Genomic DNA, 21,097 nt, shown 5'->3' with positions numbered 1-21,097 from the left:
GTGTGGAAAGAATGAAGCATTTTCCAATCCAATCGGCCGCACTTTTTAGGAGTAACAACACGAGGGAGAGAGAGACGGAAAGAATGCGGGAGGAGGAGGAAAAGGCAGCAGAAAAGGAGGAGGACGCAGAAGACGCGTGTTTTCGAGGGTGCTGCCGCGTTTTGAAGACCACGAAGAGAGGGACTTGCGATGATGATGAAACGAACGCGTTTCCAAAGATGACGTTCCGCTTGGCGAAAGATTTGGTAAACGTCAACGCGATGATGACATCGATTACGGGGTCTTCTTTCGAGAATACTACTACTACTACTACTAATAACAATAATAATAATAAAGCAGGGAAAAAGAATCAAAGATTGTGTATTAAAATGTTCACCTCGAACGCATCTCAAGTCTATCTGTCGAGAATGTACGAGCAACCGGTGGCAATTAAACTGCCAATCCTACGCACGAAAACCGACATCGACCGGTACCACTGCGAGTTACGGATCGTCGCATCTTTAAAACACGAAAACATATGCTCGATTTTAGGCGCTCGAGCGTGGCCACCGGAATACGCGCTCGTGTTTCCGTGGTGCGAGAACGGGTCGGTACATCAAGCGATACACGTCAACCGGTGGGTACCGAATTTGGGAGGCGCGTTTAAAGTGTGTTGGCAAACGGCGAAGGCGTTGAGATATTTGAAAGAAACGCACGACGTCGTGCACAGAGACGTGAAACCGAGCAACATATTGTTGGACGAGAAATGGAACGCGAAATTGACTGATTTTGGCTTATCGGAATATCGAGCGGATTTGGAAAACTCGTTGCAAGCGGCGATATACAACGAGAGCGTGAAGTCCGAGGACGCAGAAGGGAGGGCGATTGATATCAACGGTAAGTTTGTCGCCAACGACGGGAACGCGCCGAGCGGCGGGTTTCAAAAGCAACACTTGGTCGGGACGTTAGCGTACATCGCTCCAGAGGTGTTGATGCGAGTGGTGTCCACGTACGCCAGCGACGTGTATTCCTCTGGGATTACGTTTAACGAAGTCGCGTCGAGAGTGGAACCGTACGCCGATCGAGAGCGGAACGTGGCGTTGGCGCACACGTGCATGGATTTGAGTTACAACGACGGCGATTTAGCGAAAGCGATCGTGATTGAAAATTTGCGACCGGTGAAAGCGTTTTTTGACGCCGACGAGGAAGAAGAGAAAGAGAAAAATGTAAAGGAAAAGGAGGAGGAAGAAGACGAAGCAAATAGAGGTAGAAGAGATAACAATAATAGCAATAAAAACGAAGTAGAAGTTTCGCTCCAACGCGAATTCGAAAAACTCGTCACGAAAATGTGGGACGGGAAACCGGAAAACAGACCAGATTTCGCGGAAATAGAAGAACGGTTACGAAAAGGCGTCGAGACGTACGAGAAAGAAATCGGGGCGTGCGTTTGGACGCAAGCTGCTCTTTCCGAGTCTTCCTACGAGAGCAGAGAAGACGAGGACGCGACGATGACTGACGCCGAAAACGAGGACGGGGAGGACGCCGCCGGAAAGAACGATCAAAAGACTGCGTTTGGAAATCGCGCTCGATTCGCGCCGTGCGCGTTCGACGCGCCGTTGTCTTCTTATTCGACGATGGATGCTACTACTACTAATAACAACAATGATAAGGGTACAAAACCACCGTGCATCCTCTCCAACACCGGCGCGTTTGCCACCGCGGGCGCTCGAGGCAACGATAAGATGGAAGACAGGCACAAGATTTTCCGCGATTTCAACGGGCTTCCCCATTGCGCCGTGATGGCGGTGTTCGACGGCCACAGAGGATTCGAGTGCGCGGAATACTGTTCGGAAAATCTCTCCGACGCCATATTATCCGAATGGGGCGAGAACGGAAACGATATCCCGTCGACGCTTAAAAAAGTCTTTCAAAAACTCCACCTGGCGTTTGTCAAACACTGGACGGAAAAAGAACGCAGAGACATGCACAAATCCACCGCGGATCCAAAATCGAAAAAGAAACGGTATCCCGGCTGCACGGCGACGGTGTGTTTCTTCTGGGGTGACGATGTGTACGTCGCCAACGCTGGAGATAGTCGAGCGGTTTTAGGCCACCATCCAACCGGAAACGACGAGGTCGACGCCGACGAAACGACGTGGTCGACCGCTCTGAGCGAAGACCACTGCGCGTCCTCGAACGCGAAAGAGTTGGAACGAGTGAAGAATTCCTCAGAAAACGTAAAAATACGAACTTTAGAGAACGGTCAAATACGCGTCGGCGACGCCGGTTTAGCGGTGACTCGAGCGTTAGGCGATTGGGATTGCACGGAATCCGGAGGCGTTTTGTCCGAGCCGGAAGTAATCAAGAAGACGCTCTCCGCCGACACGGACGCTTTCATCACGATCGCGTGCGATGGTTTGTGGGACGTGTGCACGAACACCGACATGTGTTCGATCATACGAGATACGGTGAAAGAGCCGAGCATGTGCGCCAAACGTTTAGGATGCGAAGCGTTGAATAGATTGAGCGACGATAACATCAGCATCTTGGTCGGCATTCTCGGCAACGAAGGCACGTTCGCCAAAGTTTCGTGGAAGAGCACGTATAACGACGGCTTTAGCGGGTTGAAGTGATGCTTTTCTACCGCTGCTGCTGCTGCTGCTGATGTAATACTAATATATAGTACTAGTTGATTTTCTAATAATGAACGATACCGTAATCAAAGAGAGAGAGAGTATATATATTGGCTTTCGGCTTTTCTTCTTAAGTTGAGGCTTTTCTGATTATGATTAAACAATTTTGTGGGGTATGAGATGCGTTGCTAAGAGGTAATAGATACGTTTACTCGCGCATTGAACGGAGAATAAACACATTTACTTGCCTGTTTAAAGAGAGAGGAAATCGAGAAAGAAATTAACATCCATCGTCAGTCAATCAATCACAAATCTTCACAAACTTTAGATTATTTCGACGCACCACTCGCGAAGTCCACGCACGGCGCTCCCGTAATCGTCTTGCACCCAACATTCGATCGGGCCACGTTCGCCGCCAATCTCCCGTCAAAAGTCGTGACATCCGCGGACCCGTCCTTCTCGACGTAGACAACCGGTCTTCCGTCCGGAACGAACGGTTGGACAAACTTTTGCGCCGCGGCGTTCGGGACGCCGTTTTGGAGCGTGAGGCCCATGATTTCAGCCTGCGCCGGGGCGGAGTTGAAGAGCATGATCGCGGCGGCGCCGGCGGCGGCGATTTGTTGCGGCTTCCTGCATTGATGAATGACACACACACACACACACAGAGAGAGAGAGAGAGAGAAAGAGGTGTTAGTTTGAAAAAAAATCCAACAGTCTCTCTGGTATTGCGCAAACAGAGAGTACGCAGTTCCTTTTTCCTTCGTTTCCTCAGGAGTACAATCTCCTTCATTTTGCGTATCTTTTGGGCAGAAAATAGACTTTGAGGCAAAAAGCAGGAGATAAAAAAAACAAATTCTCATCTCGAATGTCTCGAATTCGCGCAGGTTTGCGGACGACGCGAACGGCAACGCGACTTTGAAGAGATACGTTCGGTGGATGTAGATGTATATATCTTTGTCTGTGTGTTGAGTTCGCTCGTTTTGAGACGACTCGTACTCTTACTCTCTCTTTTTTCGGAGAGCGAAATTTGCGCGGGTAACGACCGAAATTCCATCATCGCTCATCGCCCACAAATCGGAGAAAAAAAAGACAATATAATTCGAAATCCAACGAGGAAGAGATGCGCGCGAACACTCACGTGGCTTTCTTTTCACATTTTTGCGCTTGCGCGGAGGCAACGACCGAAACAGTAACCGGGGCTTTGATGGCAAACATTTTTTATGTTGTGTTTTTAAGAGTGTAGGTGTGCTATTATGACGTTCTTTGTGGTCGAGATTTTCACTTGTTTTTAGACAGAGGGAGATGGATAATAATACACAAGAGAATACTCTAAAATACTATGGCATATGCGCTGGAAAATTTTCCTCTTTCAATTAAACTAAATACAGTATTACATATACACACACGCGCGGGCGTTCTTCCGAGCAGCGCTCTTCTCTACTGCGCTCTCTTTTTCTATTGCATTATTATTATTGTTATTATTTTTGTTGTTTACGCAACCAACTCTCGACGTCCTCTCGATCGAAAGCGATATCTTTTTCAAACTTGGACGCGGCGGATGCGGAGGATGTTTTTCGAATGGTGACGGTTTTGAACTCGATGCGAACGTCGCTGGCGAGGCGAGAAATTGCCTCGGAGTTGTCTTTGGTCAAGTTGATGACGTTTACCGCGTGCTTTTGTTGGGATTTTTTGAGCTCGAGGAGGACGGTGAGGACCGCCGAGCGGGTTTCCGCGGGCGAGAGAGAAGAGGCGTCGATGGTGACGTCTGCTCCTTCGTTTTCAGAGTTTGAAGGCGAAGAGGGAGCAGGAGTTGTTGTTGTTGTTGTTGTTGTTGTTGTTGTTGTAGAGGTAGATGTAGAAGGCGACGAAATAGCCGCCTTCGCGTTAACCTCCGCGGCAACTCTCGTGAGCATTTTCAACGCGTTCTCGGATTGCTTCCTTAAATACGCGTTGTTGTTGTTTTTACTACTCGCGCCGACGCCTTCATTATCGCTGAAGCCCTCTTCTCCCTGGTTCGTATCGTCGTCCTTGCTGTCATCTTCTCGCTTTTTTTGCACAGAAGGAGCAGCACCGACGCCAACGCGTCGGGTCATGTCCGCGTACATCTCTCGTAATACGTTCACCTCCTCCATCGTTCCCACGTCGCGAAACAATCGAGGCTCTAATATCGTCGCGCGAATAGCCGCGTTGAATATTCTCGGTTTCCGTTCACCATCTGAAGCGAACGTGTTCGCGTACCGATCGTAAAAAGTAACCGCATTTCGAAACTTCGACGCGACGGAGTAGGCGTAAAGCATCGTGATGAACTCATACTCATCCGGTTTCGACGTTCGTCGCATGCGAACGATGCGTTCAAACGTCCCTTCGCTCTTCTCTAGATACTTCTCGCCACCTCTCGCGTACGCCGCTAACAGCGAATTCAGATGTTCCGTGGTCACAAATTCTGCGCCGCGTTTTGATATCATCTCTTCCATCACTCGTTCTGCCGTCGCCGGGCCGTTCTTTCCCATTTTCTTGGTTGCTTTCAACAGCGCGAGATACGTCACCGAATCAGCGATGAGTGGATTATCGTCTCTGTTTATCAAGTCCAAGATATCCATGGCTTCACCCGGGACGTTTTCTCCCGCGCAATGGTCGATGACGATGTTCGCAGCGGCGATCGGGTAGTATTTTTTCTGTTGAATGGTTGTCGCCGGGGTTGCATTCAATCCGTTGTTCTTCGCCGCGTTCATCGAGTTCATCGACGACATCTTGGGCGTCAACAGGTTCTCTTTCAAAATGGCGACGTTTTCGGAAAGCAAGTTGGCGTCGCGCAACGCCAAGCTGAGGAAGATCCAAAACTCTGGCGAGAGTTGGCTGTTTGCGTTTCTCGCTCTGCCTTTTTCGTTGTAAATCAACTCCTCGTTGTACACCGCCAACGCCTCTTCGACTCGTTCAGGACCGGCGCGTTGAAAGGCTTCGACTACGCATCTGCGAATTTCCGGCGCGTTTGCATACTCGTCGCCAAATCCAAAACGCAACCGATCGCGAACCTCGATCGCTTCGTCCGCTAATCCTGCTCTCGCGCAGATTTCTAATATGCACTCTAAATCGTGGCGTTTGCTTTCGTCCTTGGATGTTGTGGTATCCGTTCGTGACGACAACGACGACGAAGAAGAAGAAGACGAGCGGTATCGTCTTCGTCCACCGTTACGATCGTTTTCATCGTACGAGGCAAACAAAAGAGGCGCTGATTTGGATTTCGAGTTCGATGTGACCGCATCGATCGCGAACCTTGCCGCAGTTTTGTTCGAGATGCGACCGTTCCGTCCGCCGGCGTACCGTAAGGCTTTATATAAAGCTCTGTACGTGCTTTTGCTCGGAGGAACGCCATTTCTTTGCATGTTTTGAAACACCATCAGCGCCTGTTTCGGTTGCTTCGAGTCGCAGAGGAAGTGCATGACTTGCGCGTACGCCGGTTCGACGTTTTCGCGGTTCTTTTTCGCGTCGCGGTCGTCGCGGAGTTCTTTGAATTGTTGCTTTTTCAGTTGACGCAAACGTTTCGCCGCGGCGAAATCGTAGTAATTTTTCTTCCTCGTCGCGTCGTCGTCATTATCCTCCTCATCATCTGCGCTACTCTCGATATCATCACCATCTTCTTCCGGCTGGTGTTGAGATTGTTGTTGTTGTTTCTGTTGCTCGTATTTAAATGCGGCGGCGAACGATTTCGCTCCAATCGTACCTCTCGCCATCCACTTCTCCGTCGTTTCCAACTCGCGAATGATTTCCATCGCCTTTGCGGCGTCTCTCGCTTTACACAACAAACCGACGATGCTCGAATAACACTGACCATCTAAAACGATATCTTTCTTCTTCGCTCGCGACCAGCACTCTAAACCGAGTTTCTTCATTTCATCAATAGTCGGCCTTCCGTTTTCAACGCCAAACGCGGATATTAACGTCGCCACGATAAACGCGTCGCCATTTTCTCGGTTTCGTTTCATCGAGTCGTACACCGTCATCGCGAATTCCACGTCTTTCGTCTGGTTAATAACTTTACACGCCGCCGTGAACGCTTTGCGTTTGAATCCCGATCTCGGTTTGATTTTCAAAGCTAAATCCAGGAAGCAATTCTTGGCGTCGTCCAATCGATTGACGTGTCGAGAGCACGAACAAAGGCGTTCGATTTTCAACTCGACGGCTTTCTTATCGCCGTACGCGCAATCGTGGTACGCCTCGACGTCTGTCCACGCTTTCTTCGCGCGAACCGTAAATCCTAAATCGTCGTACGCTCTCGCCATGGCGAGCAATACTATGCCCTTCGCGTTTGCGTTAACTCGAATCGCTCTCGATTTAATCCTTTCCAGTTCTAACGCTATGATTTGTTCGTTTTCCGGGGTTTCCACGTTTTCCTCCTCTTCCTTTTCCTCTTCGATCGTATCGCCATTAATGATGACTTCTTCTTTTACGTTTGAGGAGGATTTTACGCCTCGAAAGATTTTCCTCCGTTTCGCCCAAAGTTCAATCAACTCGTGCGCGTCTCGACCGTTGACGACGTCGATGACTTGCAAAATGTCGTCATCCTCCGTGTCCTCCGAACCATCGTTCATCTCGTAATACCTAAAATCCCACTCCTGACTGACGTACTTCCACAACGTTTTCGTCCAAACCGTCTTCTCCTGGTCTACTTCGTATCTCTCCGCCACCGCGTCTAAAACAACCTTCAACGTCGCGAACGTTTTCGGCTTTGCCGCGCGAATGAAATCGCCGGTGATTGTCATCGCTTTTTGCTGCCTGCCTTTCAACGGCGGAAGTTGTTCACTCGTCGTACATCCCCTCCTCATTCTTCCATTTTGCGAGGAAGTGTGACTCCCGCAGACGGCCGACGTACTCGCACTCCCCCCGCTCCCACGCTTCGCTCTGACGAAATCGTGCGTTTGCACTCGCCTCTGAACATACGTCTTCCCAATCCTCCCTCGTTTTAGAGAGATATCGTTTGACTCCAGCGCTTCTCTCCATCTCTGTTCTTCTAAAACTTCGTATTGGAGTCGTCTTTTCAGTGTACGCGCTCGTTCTTTGATCGACGCTTCTTCTTCTTCTTCTTCTTCTTTCGCAAAAGTCCTGTTCGGGCGGACGTTGGATAGAACGAATTCGTCGTCGTCTTTACTGTTGTTGTTGTCGTCCTCCGCATCGTCGTCGTCATCGTCGTCATCTCTCATCACAGTCATTTTCTGTCGTTGTTTTCCATCCGTCTCCTCGTCGTAATCCGTTTTATTCGTTCTGTTTCTTCTTCTTCGTAATCCGTTGTTGTTCGCATCATCATCCTCCTCTTTGGCGGCTTTCACGCAAACACGGAACGCATCGATTCTTCCTCTTCCTTTTGCACGAGACGGAGACTTTGAACGACCACCCTTTCGCCGAGACGACGACGACGTAAACGAGAAAAGAAGCGTCCTCGTCCTCAAAGCCGTCGTCATGATGATGCGCAACGTAGAATGGAGTGATGAAGCACAATGTGAAATTCTTTCCCCGAACGACGGAAAACGGCATTCTAAAAAGCGCAGTTTTGCGTCTCTCTGATGAAAGGGGCTTCTTTCTTAACGAACAACGGGTCTCCGAACGTATCGGGAGGGACGATGGTTTTGACGAGAGGATTTGCCGCGCTCGCGCTTGCCAAGACAGTGGTTCTTTGTCCGAAATACGAGTCGACGTGTGATTTCTCATCAGCGGCGAATTCATCATCATCGAGTAATAAAAAGTATTCCATAAACCACCGAACGTTCCGGAACGAGTTTTCCTTCTATTCAAACATTCTGCGCGTCGTCAGAAACATCGCCGTGCCGACGCAACTGTGCACTTTAGAGTTTAAAACAGAGTTGGACCGATTCGATGCGAACACGGAGCGGTGGAGAGAACGATATGAAATGTACGAGGAAGCGATGTGGGAAGCACACGGGAACGCGGAAACGGCGTTAAAGAGGATTTTAGAGGACGAGAGATTTGATGATAGGACTGCCGAAATTCCCACGATTGAGACGTTAGTAGAAATGGAACAGACGAGGCCGAGATTTCCTCTGTTTCCTTGGCAAAGTTGGAAGCGATTGGTCGCGCGCGGGTGCATACGCGACGCTTCGATTTCTTCGTGTCGGGTTGTGATTTCTAAATATTTAGAGGAAAGAACGACGAGGAGGTTGGCGGCGAAGCTGACGAAAGAGGCGAAGATGAGCGGGAAGAGGAAGATGGGGAGGTTTCGCGACGCTTTGGTGGTCAAGCGAAGATATGAATTCGCGGCTTCGTCGTCGTCGTTAAATTCGATGCGAAGATGGTTGAGCGATTATTACGGCGTGGACAAACTAACGCTGACGAAGAAATTCGCCAAGACGCACGCGTTGGCGAACTTTTGCAACTTTTCCGCCTGTTGGGTCTACGACATGTTCGAAGACTTATTACGATGTTACAACTTTTACAGACTCGGCGGATACATAGGCCACCCGGTCCCGGAAAACGAAGCGTCTCTCGCGAGTTGCCTGAAACTCTACGCGAACTGCTGTTTGAAACATACCGCGACCGCGCTCTCGACCGCGTTCGCCTCCGCCGCCGTCGCCGGCGCGACATTTTACGCGTTCCCAACTTTAGACGAAGGTAAAGGCGTGTATTACGCCTTATTCTTCACCCAATTACTCGGCGACCAGCTGGGTATGAAACTCGCGCAATTCGTAAACGGAAAAGTCTTGGGCGCGAGAGGATTACCGCGGTTCGCGGAACTTTAGATCGATCGATTTGAAGTACTACTCAATAAATAATAATAATAATAATACTAGCAGAGAGAGAAATAGATAGAGAGTTATTAGAGAGAGAGTGTGTACTACCTAGATGCTGTGCGTGCTCTGTTTTCAAAAATGTCCTTTTACGCTCTCGTTTTCGTTCAATTTTCCTCGCGACTGTCTCTTTCGTCAGTTTGTGGTTCAGACGAACTTCAGATCGAATCGTCACACATTCTCTCTCTCGAGATTTATTAAAACAACACTAAAACAACACACCGACGCGTTTATAACAACACTACTGCGAATAAAAGAATGGTCGTGGGCACGGTGTCTTCGGCCGGTTTGCCTCCCGGGTGGCAGGAAGTCCACGCGGAAGGGCAGGTGTATTACTGGTAAGAACATTAATTAATTGCATTTTGCGCCGACTTTTTCTCTCTGAAATGGATCGAATTTTCTCTCGTTGTTCTTTGTTGTTCTTTATTGCCGTTGTTTCTCTTTCGAGTGCTTCAAAAGGGCGATGGAACGGTCGAAGGTGAAGAACGACTGCTTCTATCGAGAGCGCTTTTTTTGGAAGGTGGGATCTGGCGATCTGGCTTTTACCGCGGTGTGATGATGATGAAATGATTTGATTACTCCGTTCTCTCTCTCTCTCTCAATGCTACTACGAAAAAACGCTCTCTCTAACATCTGACGCAACGCATCATTATCTATCTACTCAACGAACAATAAAAACAAAAACAGGAACACGACGACGAACGCGACGACGTACGATCGACCGACGATCGAATCTGCGGCGATGATGAAAGCACCGGATATGAGCTATTTAGGGACGAGCGGCGCGCACTTCGATCAATTCGGCGCGGACGATTCGTTCGGCGGGTTGGATTACAACGCGCCGCCGCCAGACGCGTACGGGAAACACCAAGGGTTAACAATTGATAACACGTTCGGGAGCGAGACGCAATCTGGGAAAGAGTACAGGAAGATGCACGAAATTACGGTGAAAGCGCCGCGGGGGGTTCAAGTGCCGGATCCGATGCAAGATTTTGACGACGGGAAAGGGACGTGGCCGAGGAGTTTGTTGGACGCGGTGAAACGCGCAGGGTACGAGAAACCAACCGCGATTCAAAGTCAGAGTTGGCCGATTGCGTTGAGTGGGCACGATATTATTTCCGTCGCGAAAACCGGGAGCGGGAAGACGTGCGGGTACTTGTTTCCCGGGTTTATAAACATTCAAAAGAGAGGCGGGAGAAGTCAAGGCGGCGGACCGATGGCGATCGTGTTAGCGCCGACGAGAGAGTTGGCGACGCAGATTCAAGACGAGGCTTTGAAGTTTGGGAGCGCGGTGGCGTGTTATTCCGTAGTCGTGTACGGCGGCGCGAGTAAAGGGTACCAGTTGAGAAGTTTACGATCGCGACCGCAAATCGTGGTGGCCACGCCCGGGCGTTTGAACGATTTCCTAGAAATGGGCGCGATTGATTTGAGAGAGAGCTCGTACGTCGTTCTCGACGAAGCCGATCGGATGTTGGATATGGGTTTTGAACCGCAAATCAGAAAGATTTTACAGAAAGTGCCGAGCGAGCGCCAAACGTTGTTCTTTACCGCCACGTGGCCGAAAGCAGTCATTCGCGTCGCCACGGCTATTTTGACCAATCCAGTTCAAGTGAACATCGGGGATACCGATCAGTTAGTCGCGAATAAAGACATCACGCAAAAAATTGAAATCTTGGGTGGCTTTGATAAACAAAAGCGGTTGATGGACATTTTGAACAATCCTCCGTGTCCGCAGCCACTGAAAGCGTTGATATTTTGCTCCACGAAGAAGATGTGCGATCAGTTGGGCAGAGCCGTCGGTGGTTTAGCCGCGGTCATTCACGGCGACAAAGACCAACGCGAACGCGATTGGGTGATGAACTCGTTCAAATCTGGTAAATCGCCGGTATTGATCGCCACCGACGTCGCGGCGAGAGGCTTGGACGTCAAGGAGTGCAACTTGGTCATCAACTTTGACTTCCCCGGTCAGATTGAAGATTACGTCCACAGAATCGGTCGCACCGGTCGAGCTGGTGCCAAAGGGTGGGCGCACTCGTTCTTAGACCCGGGAGAAGGGAACATGGCGAGAAAGTTAATTCCAATCTTAAGAGACGCGAACCAAGATATCTCGCCCGAGCTGGAAGAGCAAGCGAGGCGCGGCGGAGGCAGCGGAAAGGCACCAAAAGGAGGAAACGGATGGGGCGGCGGACGCGGCGGTGGTCGAGGTCGAGGAGGTTACGGCGGTCGAGGCGGCGGCGGTTACGGCGGCGGTTACGGCGGCGGCGGCCCGGATCGCGGTGGCTATGGTGGCGGTCGATCGAATCCATTCAGTCACGGTGGCGGTGGCGGCGGCTACGGTGGCGGTGGCGGCGGCTACGGTGGTGGCGGCGGCGGCTACGGCGGAGGTGGTGGCGGCGGCGGCGGCTACGGTGGAGGTCCGGGCGGCTATTAATTAATATTTTACGAATTTTATACATTTTTAGAAAACAGAGACATTGACAGATACTACTTTCAAAAACATTTACGAAACAGATGAGTTATACAACAATAACAACAGATGGGTAACAGAGATTTTTAAAGTCAGCATGAAAACAACGGTTTAGCTAGTAGAGCAGAGATATAGAATGGAAGAAGACAAAGACAAAGAGATGTGATGATTTTGATGAAAAATATGGTGGACGAGAAGACATGACATGTGTATTAAAGTAAAAGTTAGAGAGACGCGAATGCATCAAAGAAGAAAGATTCTTGTGTTGTGTTCGCACATTTGACGACGACGAGGCGAGCGCTCAGAGTGTATAAATAGTAGCAGCAAAAGCAGCAAAACGAAGCGAAGAAAGAAGAAGGATGATTTTAAACGAAGAAATGATGATGTTTTTTATGTAATAAACGCATTCGTTCTTCTACGGAATCTAATTCTTTTCGTTCAGATATTGCTACTCCTGCTACGCACGCTGTTCTTGGGTTCTCTTTCTCGTGTCGCTCTCTTTCTCTTCTCTCCTTTTCATTATACATTAAAAATTATCTCTTTTCTTGTCAAACGACAGAAGCAACATTCTCTCTTCTCTTCTTCATCGCGCTGCTCCGCTGCGAGAACAGGTTACCTTGACGTTGACTTTTGAATCGACAGATTATCGATTGCGAAGGTTACTATTACTTAAAAATCGCCTCGAACGCCTTTTCTTTGCCGCCAAATTTTACGTCGGCTTTATTTTGCCACGTGTTTTGCGTATACGGATCTCTTCCGGACATGAATCGATAGACGGAATACCGCGCTTTATTCTTCTCGAAGTAATCCTGGTGGTAAATTTCCGCCGGGAAAAACTGCCCCTCTGGAGGTAATTCGCGCAAGTCCACGACTTTCGTTTTAATAATCGCGTTACGTTCCTTCGCGTTTTCTTCCGTTCTAAACACGTTCAATGTTTCCATCCTCTCAATCGCCTCCAGCGCTTCTTTCTTCTGCTCGTCCGAGTTCACGTATATCGCGGAAGCGTATTGTTCGCCGCCGTCTAAAAACATCCCATCATCTCTCGTCGGATCAATCTGTCGAAAATACAAGAACAAGAGCTCTTTATAACTAATCTTACTCCTATCGTACAACACGCGCACGACTTCCTTGTGCCCCGTTGTGCCTTTACACACTTGTAAATATTTCGGGTTGGCGACGGATCCGCCGGCGTACCCGCTCGTCGTCGCGAGCACGAAGCCAGATTTCTCCGGTTTCTCGAACGTTTCCTCCATGCACCAAAAGCATCCCCCGGCGAATATTGCGACATCTTCGTCCGTTCCGTTAAGATTATTCACCGAGGGCACGTCCGCGAACGCGTCGTCTGGGCCGCTGTAAAACCCCAAATCGTGGAATACGTCCTTCCATAAAGGTAACGAAACGGAAAGGAACGCGAGGTTTATCAGCGTTTCTCTTCTCCCTCCTGAATCTTGTTTTCTCATCATCCTTTTCTCTTCTTCGTTAACTTCTCGTTTTTCATCGGAGGACGACGAGGATGTCCTTAAACGCCTTTTCTTTCTTCTCCTCGTCGTCGTCGTTTTGGAAATCGTATTCTTCGTATTCATCACGGGCGACGACGTCTTCGATGAGGATAAAGAGGAACAAGATGATGACGACGACGCAGATGGCGAGAGCAGTGCTGTTGCTGCGAAACGCATGATGATTCGTTTATTATGAGGAGTTTTTCAAATCTGTTTTTGACGAAAGCAAAGGAGACTCAATTTTGGTCCGAAAGAAACAACGCGACAACAAAAAAGAGAAGAGGAGAGGAAGGGTGTTTGGTGTTCATGTAACGACGAAGGATGGAACTCTCAAACGTCTCTTTTTTTCTCTCTTCTACGTCGCGACGTCAGCGCTCGATACCGGCTACGTCTCGAGGTTCGTCCTTTTTCAAAACGCCTTCCATCCTCCTCTTCACGTCCCAGTTGTACACCCTCGCTAAGTTCACCTCTTGTATCGTCGCGTTGTCTTTTATAAACGCCAAATCGCCATCCGTCGCGATTAAAGATTTCTTACAGTTTTCTAAATTGGTCTCCAACAACTGCTTCGCCTCGGCGAGCGGATATTCGAGCATGACGTTCGCGCCGAGCCAAAGGAACACTTTGCTCGGATCCTCGATGTCAGCTTTGGCGTAAATCGACGCCTCGCCTAACTGATACTTTAATTTCGTTGTAGTCGTCGTCTTTTCCTTCTCCTCCTCTTGACGACGAGTATGGTTCGCGTCTAACGCGTTCAAGGCTTCTAAATTCTTCTCGATCTCCGGGATCTTTCGCGTCAAACGTATCTTCTCGTTCTGCGTGACTCTCTCTAAGTTTTTCATCTGTTCGTATCGAGCTTGTAAATCTCTCATCACTGGTTCGAACGCATTTTCTCGATTTTCTTCTCGCATGTACTTTTCCACGTCTTCGATGAACTAATGATATACATAATAATAGAGAGATTTTTGTCAATTAATTCATTTCCCAAACAGAAGCGAGAGAAAGGTCATCGGTCGTTCGATCTCCTCTGACGTAAACGACGTAAACGATCATCATCACCATCGCGCTCAAAAAAGTCTTCTCCACGGAGAGAGAACACAGAGAGAGGAAAAAGAGAGAAAGAGTCATCTCCTCCTCGCGTGATATACTACACGCGTTAAAGAAGAACAAAGGGAAAACAAAAGTCAACGTTTCCAGGGAAAATTCGTCTTTTGCGCAAAACTACAAAGAGAGAAGAGAAACGAATGAATACTAAAACTCCTTCGTAGCACACGAGTGAAGCTCAAACGTACCCTGGCCTTTGGCACTTTCGTCGAGACCAACGACGACTCTTTTTCCTCCTCTTTTTCCTCTCGTATTTTCGTCTCGCTCGCCATCTTTGTGTGTCTTCTACTACTAATAGTAATAGCGCAGAAAAGTGACAGAGAGGAGAGGACTTGCTTAAACCCTAATTCATTGCAAAACCCTAAACATTTTTTTGTGCGACGCGTGTTTCTTATTTTTTCAAAAATCCGTCGTGGGCGCCAAAATTCGTCGCGCTTTATTCATCACAACTGACGCTCTCTTTCCCACTCTTTCTTCGCGCGAGGAGCGCGTAAAACTGTGTCGAGTCGTTGTTTTTGTGAGATTGTTTTTGTGGTTGTTGCGGAGAGTAAAAAAAGAAGAGCAGCGTTTGCAAATCTTTAAATGTCACAATCCCGCTCGGTGTGCTTCTCATCGTCGCAATCATCATCATCCGCTCGTGAACGAATGTGGACGTCCACGCCCGGGAAACGAACGTGGTTCCAACAAACGAAGACGAAAAAGACGACCAAGAGTAGTGCGTTCTCGTCGCGTTCGATGGGTGAAGAAGGCACAAAAAAGAATCTCGCGAACGAACAGAGTCACGTTAGTAAAACGACGAGTTTAAGTGGCCCGCTCGGTCCGATTGAAATCGAACGAGGCGACCCCTCCGGGCAACCGTTCGGCGTTTCTCTCATCGTACTCGATGATGAGGATGACGATGAGAAAGCAGAGCAAAAGAAGAAGGAGTCAACGAGATCGTTACACTTTTCTCTGTACGCGCCGAACGCGGAGAAAGTACAACTCGTGCTCTATTTCGATCGAGACGAGAGTAAGAACGACGCGTTAACCGAACCTACGATACAGATTGACATGACGCGTAAAGAAGAAGAAGATGATTCAGAGGACGATTCAGAAGACGATAAAAAAGGGATTTTTACGGTTCAGATTACGAAAGGCGTACCTCTTCGAGGCGCGAGGTACGGGTATCGAGTGTTCGGGCACAATTCGAAAGAGAATAAACAACGGTTTGATGATTCTGTGGTTTTGTTAGATCCGTACGCTACGATGGTGTCGTCCGGGAGGAAATATTTCGGGGAGGAGCATAAAGCGAGGAAGGAACGCGACCGGCCGAATCCACCGGATATGCTCGGGACGTACGATTTCGAATCGAAACCGTTCGATTGGGAAAACGTGGATCATCCAAGAATTAACGAGGAAGATTCCGTGGTGTACGAGATGACCGTTCGCGCGTTCACGAGAGAGGACGAGTCGATGAACGAAAATATTCGAGGGTCCTTCTTAGCCATCGCGGAGAAAGTGAAATACTTTAAAGATTTAGGCGTAAACGCGATTGAGTTGTTGCCGGTGTTTGAATTCGACGAGATGGAATTCAAACGGTTTCCAGACGATCCAGACGAACGATACCGAGCGCGAGCGCACATGGTCAACACGTGGGGATACTCGACCATGTCTTTTTTCGCGCCCATGTCGAGGTACGCCTCGAACGGCGGCAACGGTATCGACGCCGCTCGCGAGTTTAAACACATGGTCAAGACGTTGCACCAAGCCGGCATCGAGGTAATTTTAGACGTGGTGTATAATCACACCGGGGAAAGCACGGACGATCGGCCGAACTTTTGTTCGTTTCGAGGCATCGATAACGCGAACTATTACATGATGGACGAGAACAACGACTACATGAATTACACCGGGTGCGGCAACACGGTCAACGCGAACAATCCGATGACGAAAGATTTCATCTTGGCGAGTTTACGACACTGGGTTCAAGAGTATAAAGTCGACGGGTTTCGATTCGATTTAGCCTCGTGTTTAACTCGAGACGAAAGAGGCAGACCTATGGAATCGCCGCCGCTCATTCGAGAGATTGCGAAAGATCCTATTCTGTCGAAAGTAAAACTCATCGCGGAACCGTGGGATGCCGCCGGGTTGTACCAAGTCGGCGATTTTCCAAACTGGGACCAGTGGGCCGAATGGAACGGGAAGTATCGAGACACGTGTCGACGATTTATTAAAGGCACGGACGATCAAAAGAAAGATTTCGCGGACTCTTTGTTAGGCTCCTCGAGATTGTACCGGAGGAACAACCGGAAACCGTTTCACTCGATCAATTTCATCACCGCGCACGACGGGTTTACGCTCAACGATGCCGTCTCTTACCAATCGAAACACAACCACGACAACGGCGAAAACGGCAACGATGGTGCCAACGACAACGAAAGTTGGAACTGTGGGCAAGAAGGCGAAACCGGGGATGCGAACATTAACAATTTACGCGCACGACAAATGAAAAATTTCTTGATGGCGTTGTTCGTCAGTCAAGGCACGCCAATGTTGTTAATGGGCGACGAGTACGGGCACACTCGGTTCGGGAACAACAACACTTACGGCCACGATGATCGACGGAACAACTTTCAGTGGATGGAAATGGAGAAATATAAAGAAACTCGGTTCCGTTTTTGTTCGAACATGATTAAATTCCGGAAAGCGAACCCGTTGCTCGGAAGAAAAGAATGGTTGGACGATCGAAAGTGCATTTGGCACGAAGACAATTGGGACAACGAGGAAAGTAAATTCATCGCGTTCACCTTAGTCGACGACATTTCCGGCAACAACGAAGATTTATACATAGCGTTCAACGCGCACGAGTACATGGTCCAAGCTTCGTTGCCGAAAATTGAAGACGGCATGAGTTGGCATCGCATCGTCGATACGAATTTAACCAGCCCGGATGATTTCGATTTCAAAGGATCGCAAAGAATCGGGAGCGAAGGTATTTATAACATAAGCGAGTGGGGGGCGGTCATTTTACAAAAGAAACGATAGTTCTTTTGAAGTGGTCAAAGACGAGGAACGAATTGTTGTACAGTAGTATGATTATTATAAATAGAGTTGTAAAGCAGCGGCTGCGTCAAACACGTGTTGTTAAAAAACTATTTAAAACTAATATTAGAACTCCCAGTGACCGCCGCCGGGACCACCGCCGCGCCTTTGACGCTGATACTGATGCTGATGTCCACCCCAATGATGTCCTCCTCCTCCTCCTCCTCTGGCCCAATTTTGTCTATTCCTTTCCTCCTCTTTCGCTTTTTCCGCCCTCGCGCGTTCTCTATTTACGCTTCCGGCTTCGCAGTTGGCGCGATCGTTCAACTCGTCTCTCGCTTCTGCCGCGTCGTTCAGCTTTCTCGCCGCTCTCTTTTTTCTCGCGTTTGTCTCGTGCTTATCCGGATGCCACTTCAACGCCAATTTCTTGAAACTCTTTTTAATAAAATCGCACTGCCTTTCCTTCGTCAACTCGTTGAGATTCGGCGGGACGCCTAAGATTTTCGCGTAATCTCGATTGTTTTCGTACTGCCGAACGAGGTTGTGCGTTTCTCGAACGAACGATTCTAAGTTCTCCTTGAGAGATCGAGACGAACTGGACTGTCCCGCGTTCGCGCGACAAATCTCCAACGCTTGTTCGGCTAACGATTTCGCCTCTTTCGGATTCTCATCCGCGACGTACAATTCCGCCGTCGCGCGCAGCGCCTCCGCGTATTTCAGCATATCCTCCGCGGTCACTTTCTCTTCCAATAAAGCCTCCGCACCGTCCTCGCTTCCCGTCAGTGGATCACTTTCAATCATTTTCGCTTTCACTCCAAAATAATCCGAGGCATTTTGACAATAATCGTACGCGTCGTTCAATTGTCTCTTGAAGACCGCCGCGCGACATTTGCGCACGTTCATATCGTTCTCGAACGACTTCACTCCGTGGAAACCTAAACTTTTCGCCGCAATTTCAACCGCATCCATAGCCTCCAAAGCTGGACGAGGGTGTTTATCGTTCAACTTATCGTCCACGATTTTCATAGATTTCTTGATAGAGTTCAAGTTCTTGTAAATGTCTTTGCATAAACTGAAATCTGGATCGTTGCGAACGCACACGGCGTAGAATTTCAACGCGCGTTCAGAGTCGCCGAGTTTCATCGCGGACATGCCACCGATATACACGGTTAAATATTTGATATCCGTCGCTTTCCAATCGCCGGTCGTTTTGATTCGAGATAAAATGGAAAACGCGTCCGTCGCGGATTCGTCAAACTTTTTCAGCCTCAATTTACACTTGGCGGCGAAGAGCTTTTGCAACGCCGTCACCGGTCGCTTCCGATCGATTTTTATCATCGTTTGCGAAAAAAGTATCGCGTTTTTGCACTCGTCTTTCTTCATCGCGGTTTCAAAGTCAACGCTGGCGGTAAAATACTCCACGTTTCGTCTCAATAATTTCACCGTTTTTTCGTATTCGAGTTCCAAGGCGACTTCTCCGGAATCGGCGATTTTTTCCTTGTATTGCGCCGCGAGCTCGAGAAGTTTCGATCCGGAAATGATGCCAAACTTATCCGTGCCATCTGCCCACATTTTCAAAGCTTCCTCTACATTCGAAGTTTTCTTCCCGTAATACGCATCCACGTATCCCTGCGCGTTTCTCTCGTTCACAGATCGCCATCGTTCCTCGCCGGTAAGTTTCAACAAATTCCTGAGCACGTCCACCATTTTTTCCGGTTCTCTGATGCCGTTATACACGCACCACTCAAACACCGCCGTTTGCGCGTCTTGGTCTTGAAACACGAGCATCTCCTTCATCTTCCCGTCGACTTTAACGTCCATTTTTGCCAGCGGGGGTAATCTCCCGACTCGTTCCAATCGTTCCGATTTCGGCGTCTCGTACGTTTGTCTCAACAACTCTCTAAATCCTTCCTCCGATTGCGCGATCGTCTCTCGTTTCTTTTCCATCTTTTTCTTCAACTGCTCTCCTAAACTCACCAACTTTTCGTTCTCGTCTCGCTGTTTCTGCTCGTCATTGATGAGCCGTTTCGCTCTTTTCATCACCTCCACTAATCTGTTCAAAGGCCCGCCGACGGCCACGTCCTCTTTGTCTTGCTCGATGTGCTCGTCCGAATTCAGTTGATGGTCTTGAAACTCTTCCACCAATCTGGACAACTCCTCCCCGGCTTTCACGAACTTCGTTTCGTTCAAATATTCCCTCACTACCTCGTACCTCTCCTGCGCCGTTTTCTTCCTCTTCTCCGGCACGCCTTCTCTCCTCCTTCTCTTGGCAGCGGCGCCGCCCACCGCCGGCCTCGCATCCTCCGGCATCTTCTCAATCTCCTCCTTAATCTTCAAAGCAGTCGCCCTCACGTGCTGATGATGATACAACTCGTGTTTCACGCAAAATCGAAACGCGGCGGATGCGTAATCGTCCCCGACGATGAAATCGATTGAACGTTGGACCAGTTTCTCGTTCCCCGAAGACGCGCCTCGAACGGTAATCTCGTGTGCAATTTGCACTTGAATATCCGATTTGAGAGTAAACTCGTCCGAGAATTCTCCTTCGATTTCGGCGTCTATTTCGCCCAGTAAATCTAATAAATCATCGTTTTTGTTATCCTCCGTACCATTATCAGTGTTGTCTGACGCGAACGCAGTTGATGTTGATGCGAACATTGCTCCTATTAAACAACACAAAAGAAGCAGACATCCGATCGAATTTCTTCCCCGCTGCTGTCCTCGATATCGTCGTCGTCCTCGATGTTTTCTCGTCGACATCGTCGTCTTTACGTTCACGGTAGTATTCGGTGACGACGAAGAAGAAGTAATAAAAGTCATCGTCGTCTTTTTACTCGTTTCATACGAACTGCTCGTTTTTTTATGAGTATCTTTCGCGCTCGTTCGTGTGTGACTAATGAAGCGCGAGGGATGAGATTAGTGTTGAGATTTTTCGACGACGGGAGACGATACCTCTATAGTATAGGACACACGCTCACGGAGCGCTGCTACTGCTGCTATGACTGCTATTAGTACTACTGCTACTAATACTACTGCTACTAATACTACTATTACTCTCTCTCTCTCTCTCTCTCTCTCTCTCTGATTGAATACTGAAATCTCTATTCTTCGCTCTTCGGCCTCTCTACTCGAGAGAGCGCGTTTGTTTCTCTCTCTCTCTTTAAAACTTACGCGAGAACAAACTTGGTAATGCGCTTTACCAGAAGGTCTCTTTGCTTCTTCACTTTGACGAAACCAAAGTGGTCGCTTTTCTTTCCTTTGATTTCGAGTAACGCGAGGTGTGGTGGTGCGTTCGAGGTTCCGTTCGTGTTTCCGAAGGTTTCGTAGGAGGATTCCACCGGTTTCTCCGAACCGTCGTCGTCGTCTGAATCGTCGTCATCCTCGACGCCGAAGAAGAAGTCGGAGAGGATATTGTTGTTTTGTTTCTCGTTAAACTCGTTCTCGTTACGCTCTTCCTCGTCGTTGTTCTCTTCGTCCTCGTCGTCGTCGTTGACGTCTTCCTCTTCCGGTTGTCCTTTCGCCAATTTTTCAGCAGCGCTACCTTCGTTCTCTTTGTCCTTGTCTTCATACGTGTTAGTGGGTACCAGGCACCCCATTGAA

General features: G+C 48.8%; 10 protein-coding genes across 10 annotated transcripts; 4 read left to right on the top strand and 6 right to left on the bottom strand.

The window, feature by feature from the left end:
- Positions 1–11: 11 nt before the first annotated feature.
- Positions 12–2,612, top strand: Bathy16g00500 (predicted protein; the record flags this gene model as incomplete). Its single annotated transcript, XM_007508541.1, has 1 exon — positions 12–2,612. The coding sequence occupies one exon, from the start codon at positions 12–14 to the stop codon at positions 2,610–2,612; it is 2,601 nt and encodes an 866-aa protein (XP_007508603.1).
- A 329-nt stretch (positions 2,613–2,941) lies between these two features.
- On the bottom strand, positions 2,942–3,472 carry Bathy16g00490 (Conserved hypothetical protein; the record flags this gene model as incomplete). The annotated part of the gene is made up of 1 exon (XM_007508447.1): positions 2,942–3,472. One exon carries the CDS (start codon positions 3,470–3,472, stop codon positions 2,942–2,944), a length of 531 nt encoding a protein of 176 aa, XP_007508509.1.
- A 618-nt stretch (positions 3,473–4,090) lies between these two features.
- Positions 4,091–8,068, bottom strand: Bathy16g00480 (unknown protein; the record flags this gene model as incomplete). The annotated part of the gene is made up of 1 exon (XM_007508570.1): positions 4,091–8,068. One exon carries the CDS (start codon positions 8,066–8,068, stop codon positions 4,091–4,093), a length of 3,978 nt encoding a protein of 1,325 aa, XP_007508632.1.
- A 159-nt stretch (positions 8,069–8,227) lies between these two features.
- On the top strand, positions 8,228–9,361 carry Bathy16g00470 (unknown protein; the record flags this gene model as incomplete). Its single annotated transcript, XM_007508506.1, has 1 exon — positions 8,228–9,361. The coding sequence occupies one exon, from the start codon at positions 8,228–8,230 to the stop codon at positions 9,359–9,361; it is 1,134 nt and encodes a 377-aa protein (XP_007508568.1).
- Positions 9,362–9,667: 306 nt separating this feature from the next.
- Bathy16g00460 (predicted protein) lies at positions 9,668–11,840 on the top strand (the record flags this gene model as incomplete). The annotated part of the gene is made up of 2 exons (XM_007508631.1): positions 9,668–9,747; positions 10,097–11,840. 2 exons carry the CDS (start codon positions 9,668–9,670, stop codon positions 11,838–11,840), a joined length of 1,824 nt encoding a protein of 607 aa, XP_007508693.1.
- A 701-nt stretch (positions 11,841–12,541) lies between these two features.
- Positions 12,542–13,459, bottom strand: Bathy16g00450 (peptide methionine sulfoxide reductase; the record flags this gene model as incomplete). Its single annotated transcript, XM_007508654.1, has 1 exon — positions 12,542–13,459. The coding sequence occupies one exon, from the start codon at positions 13,457–13,459 to the stop codon at positions 12,542–12,544; it is 918 nt and encodes a 305-aa protein (XP_007508716.1).
- A 284-nt stretch (positions 13,460–13,743) lies between these two features.
- On the bottom strand, positions 13,744–14,283 carry Bathy16g00440 (predicted protein; the record flags this gene model as incomplete). Its single annotated transcript, XM_007508482.1, has 1 exon — positions 13,744–14,283. One exon carries the CDS (start codon positions 14,281–14,283, stop codon positions 13,744–13,746), a length of 540 nt encoding a protein of 179 aa, XP_007508544.1.
- Positions 14,284–15,211: 928 nt separating this feature from the next.
- Positions 15,212–17,500, top strand: Bathy16g00430 (glycogen debranching enzyme GlgX; the record flags this gene model as incomplete). The annotated part of the gene is made up of 1 exon (XM_007508508.1): positions 15,212–17,500. The coding sequence occupies one exon, from the start codon at positions 15,212–15,214 to the stop codon at positions 17,498–17,500; it is 2,289 nt and encodes a 762-aa protein (XP_007508570.1).
- A 123-nt stretch (positions 17,501–17,623) lies between these two features.
- Bathy16g00420 (dnaJ homolog subfamily C member 3 precursor) lies at positions 17,624–20,155 on the bottom strand (the record flags this gene model as incomplete). The annotated part of the gene is made up of 1 exon (XM_007508658.1): positions 17,624–20,155. One exon carries the CDS (start codon positions 20,153–20,155, stop codon positions 17,624–17,626), a length of 2,532 nt encoding a protein of 843 aa, XP_007508720.1.
- Positions 20,156–20,664: 509 nt separating this feature from the next.
- Bathy16g00410 (unknown protein (Partial)) lies at positions 20,665–21,097 on the bottom strand (the record flags this gene model as incomplete). Its single annotated transcript, XM_022379225.1, has 1 exon — positions 20,665–21,097. A coding segment is annotated over one exon (433 nt), but the record flags the coding sequence as incomplete, so codon positions are not given.

This window comes from Bathycoccus prasinos (assembly GCF_002220235.1).
Source record: "Bathycoccus prasinos genomic : Chromosome_16".
Taxonomy (NCBI): Eukaryota; Viridiplantae; Chlorophyta; class Mamiellophyceae; order Mamiellales; family Bathycoccaceae; genus Bathycoccus; species Bathycoccus prasinos.
Note: the sequence above shows the minus strand (reverse complement) of the source record. Positions and strands in the feature narration are given on the sequence as shown.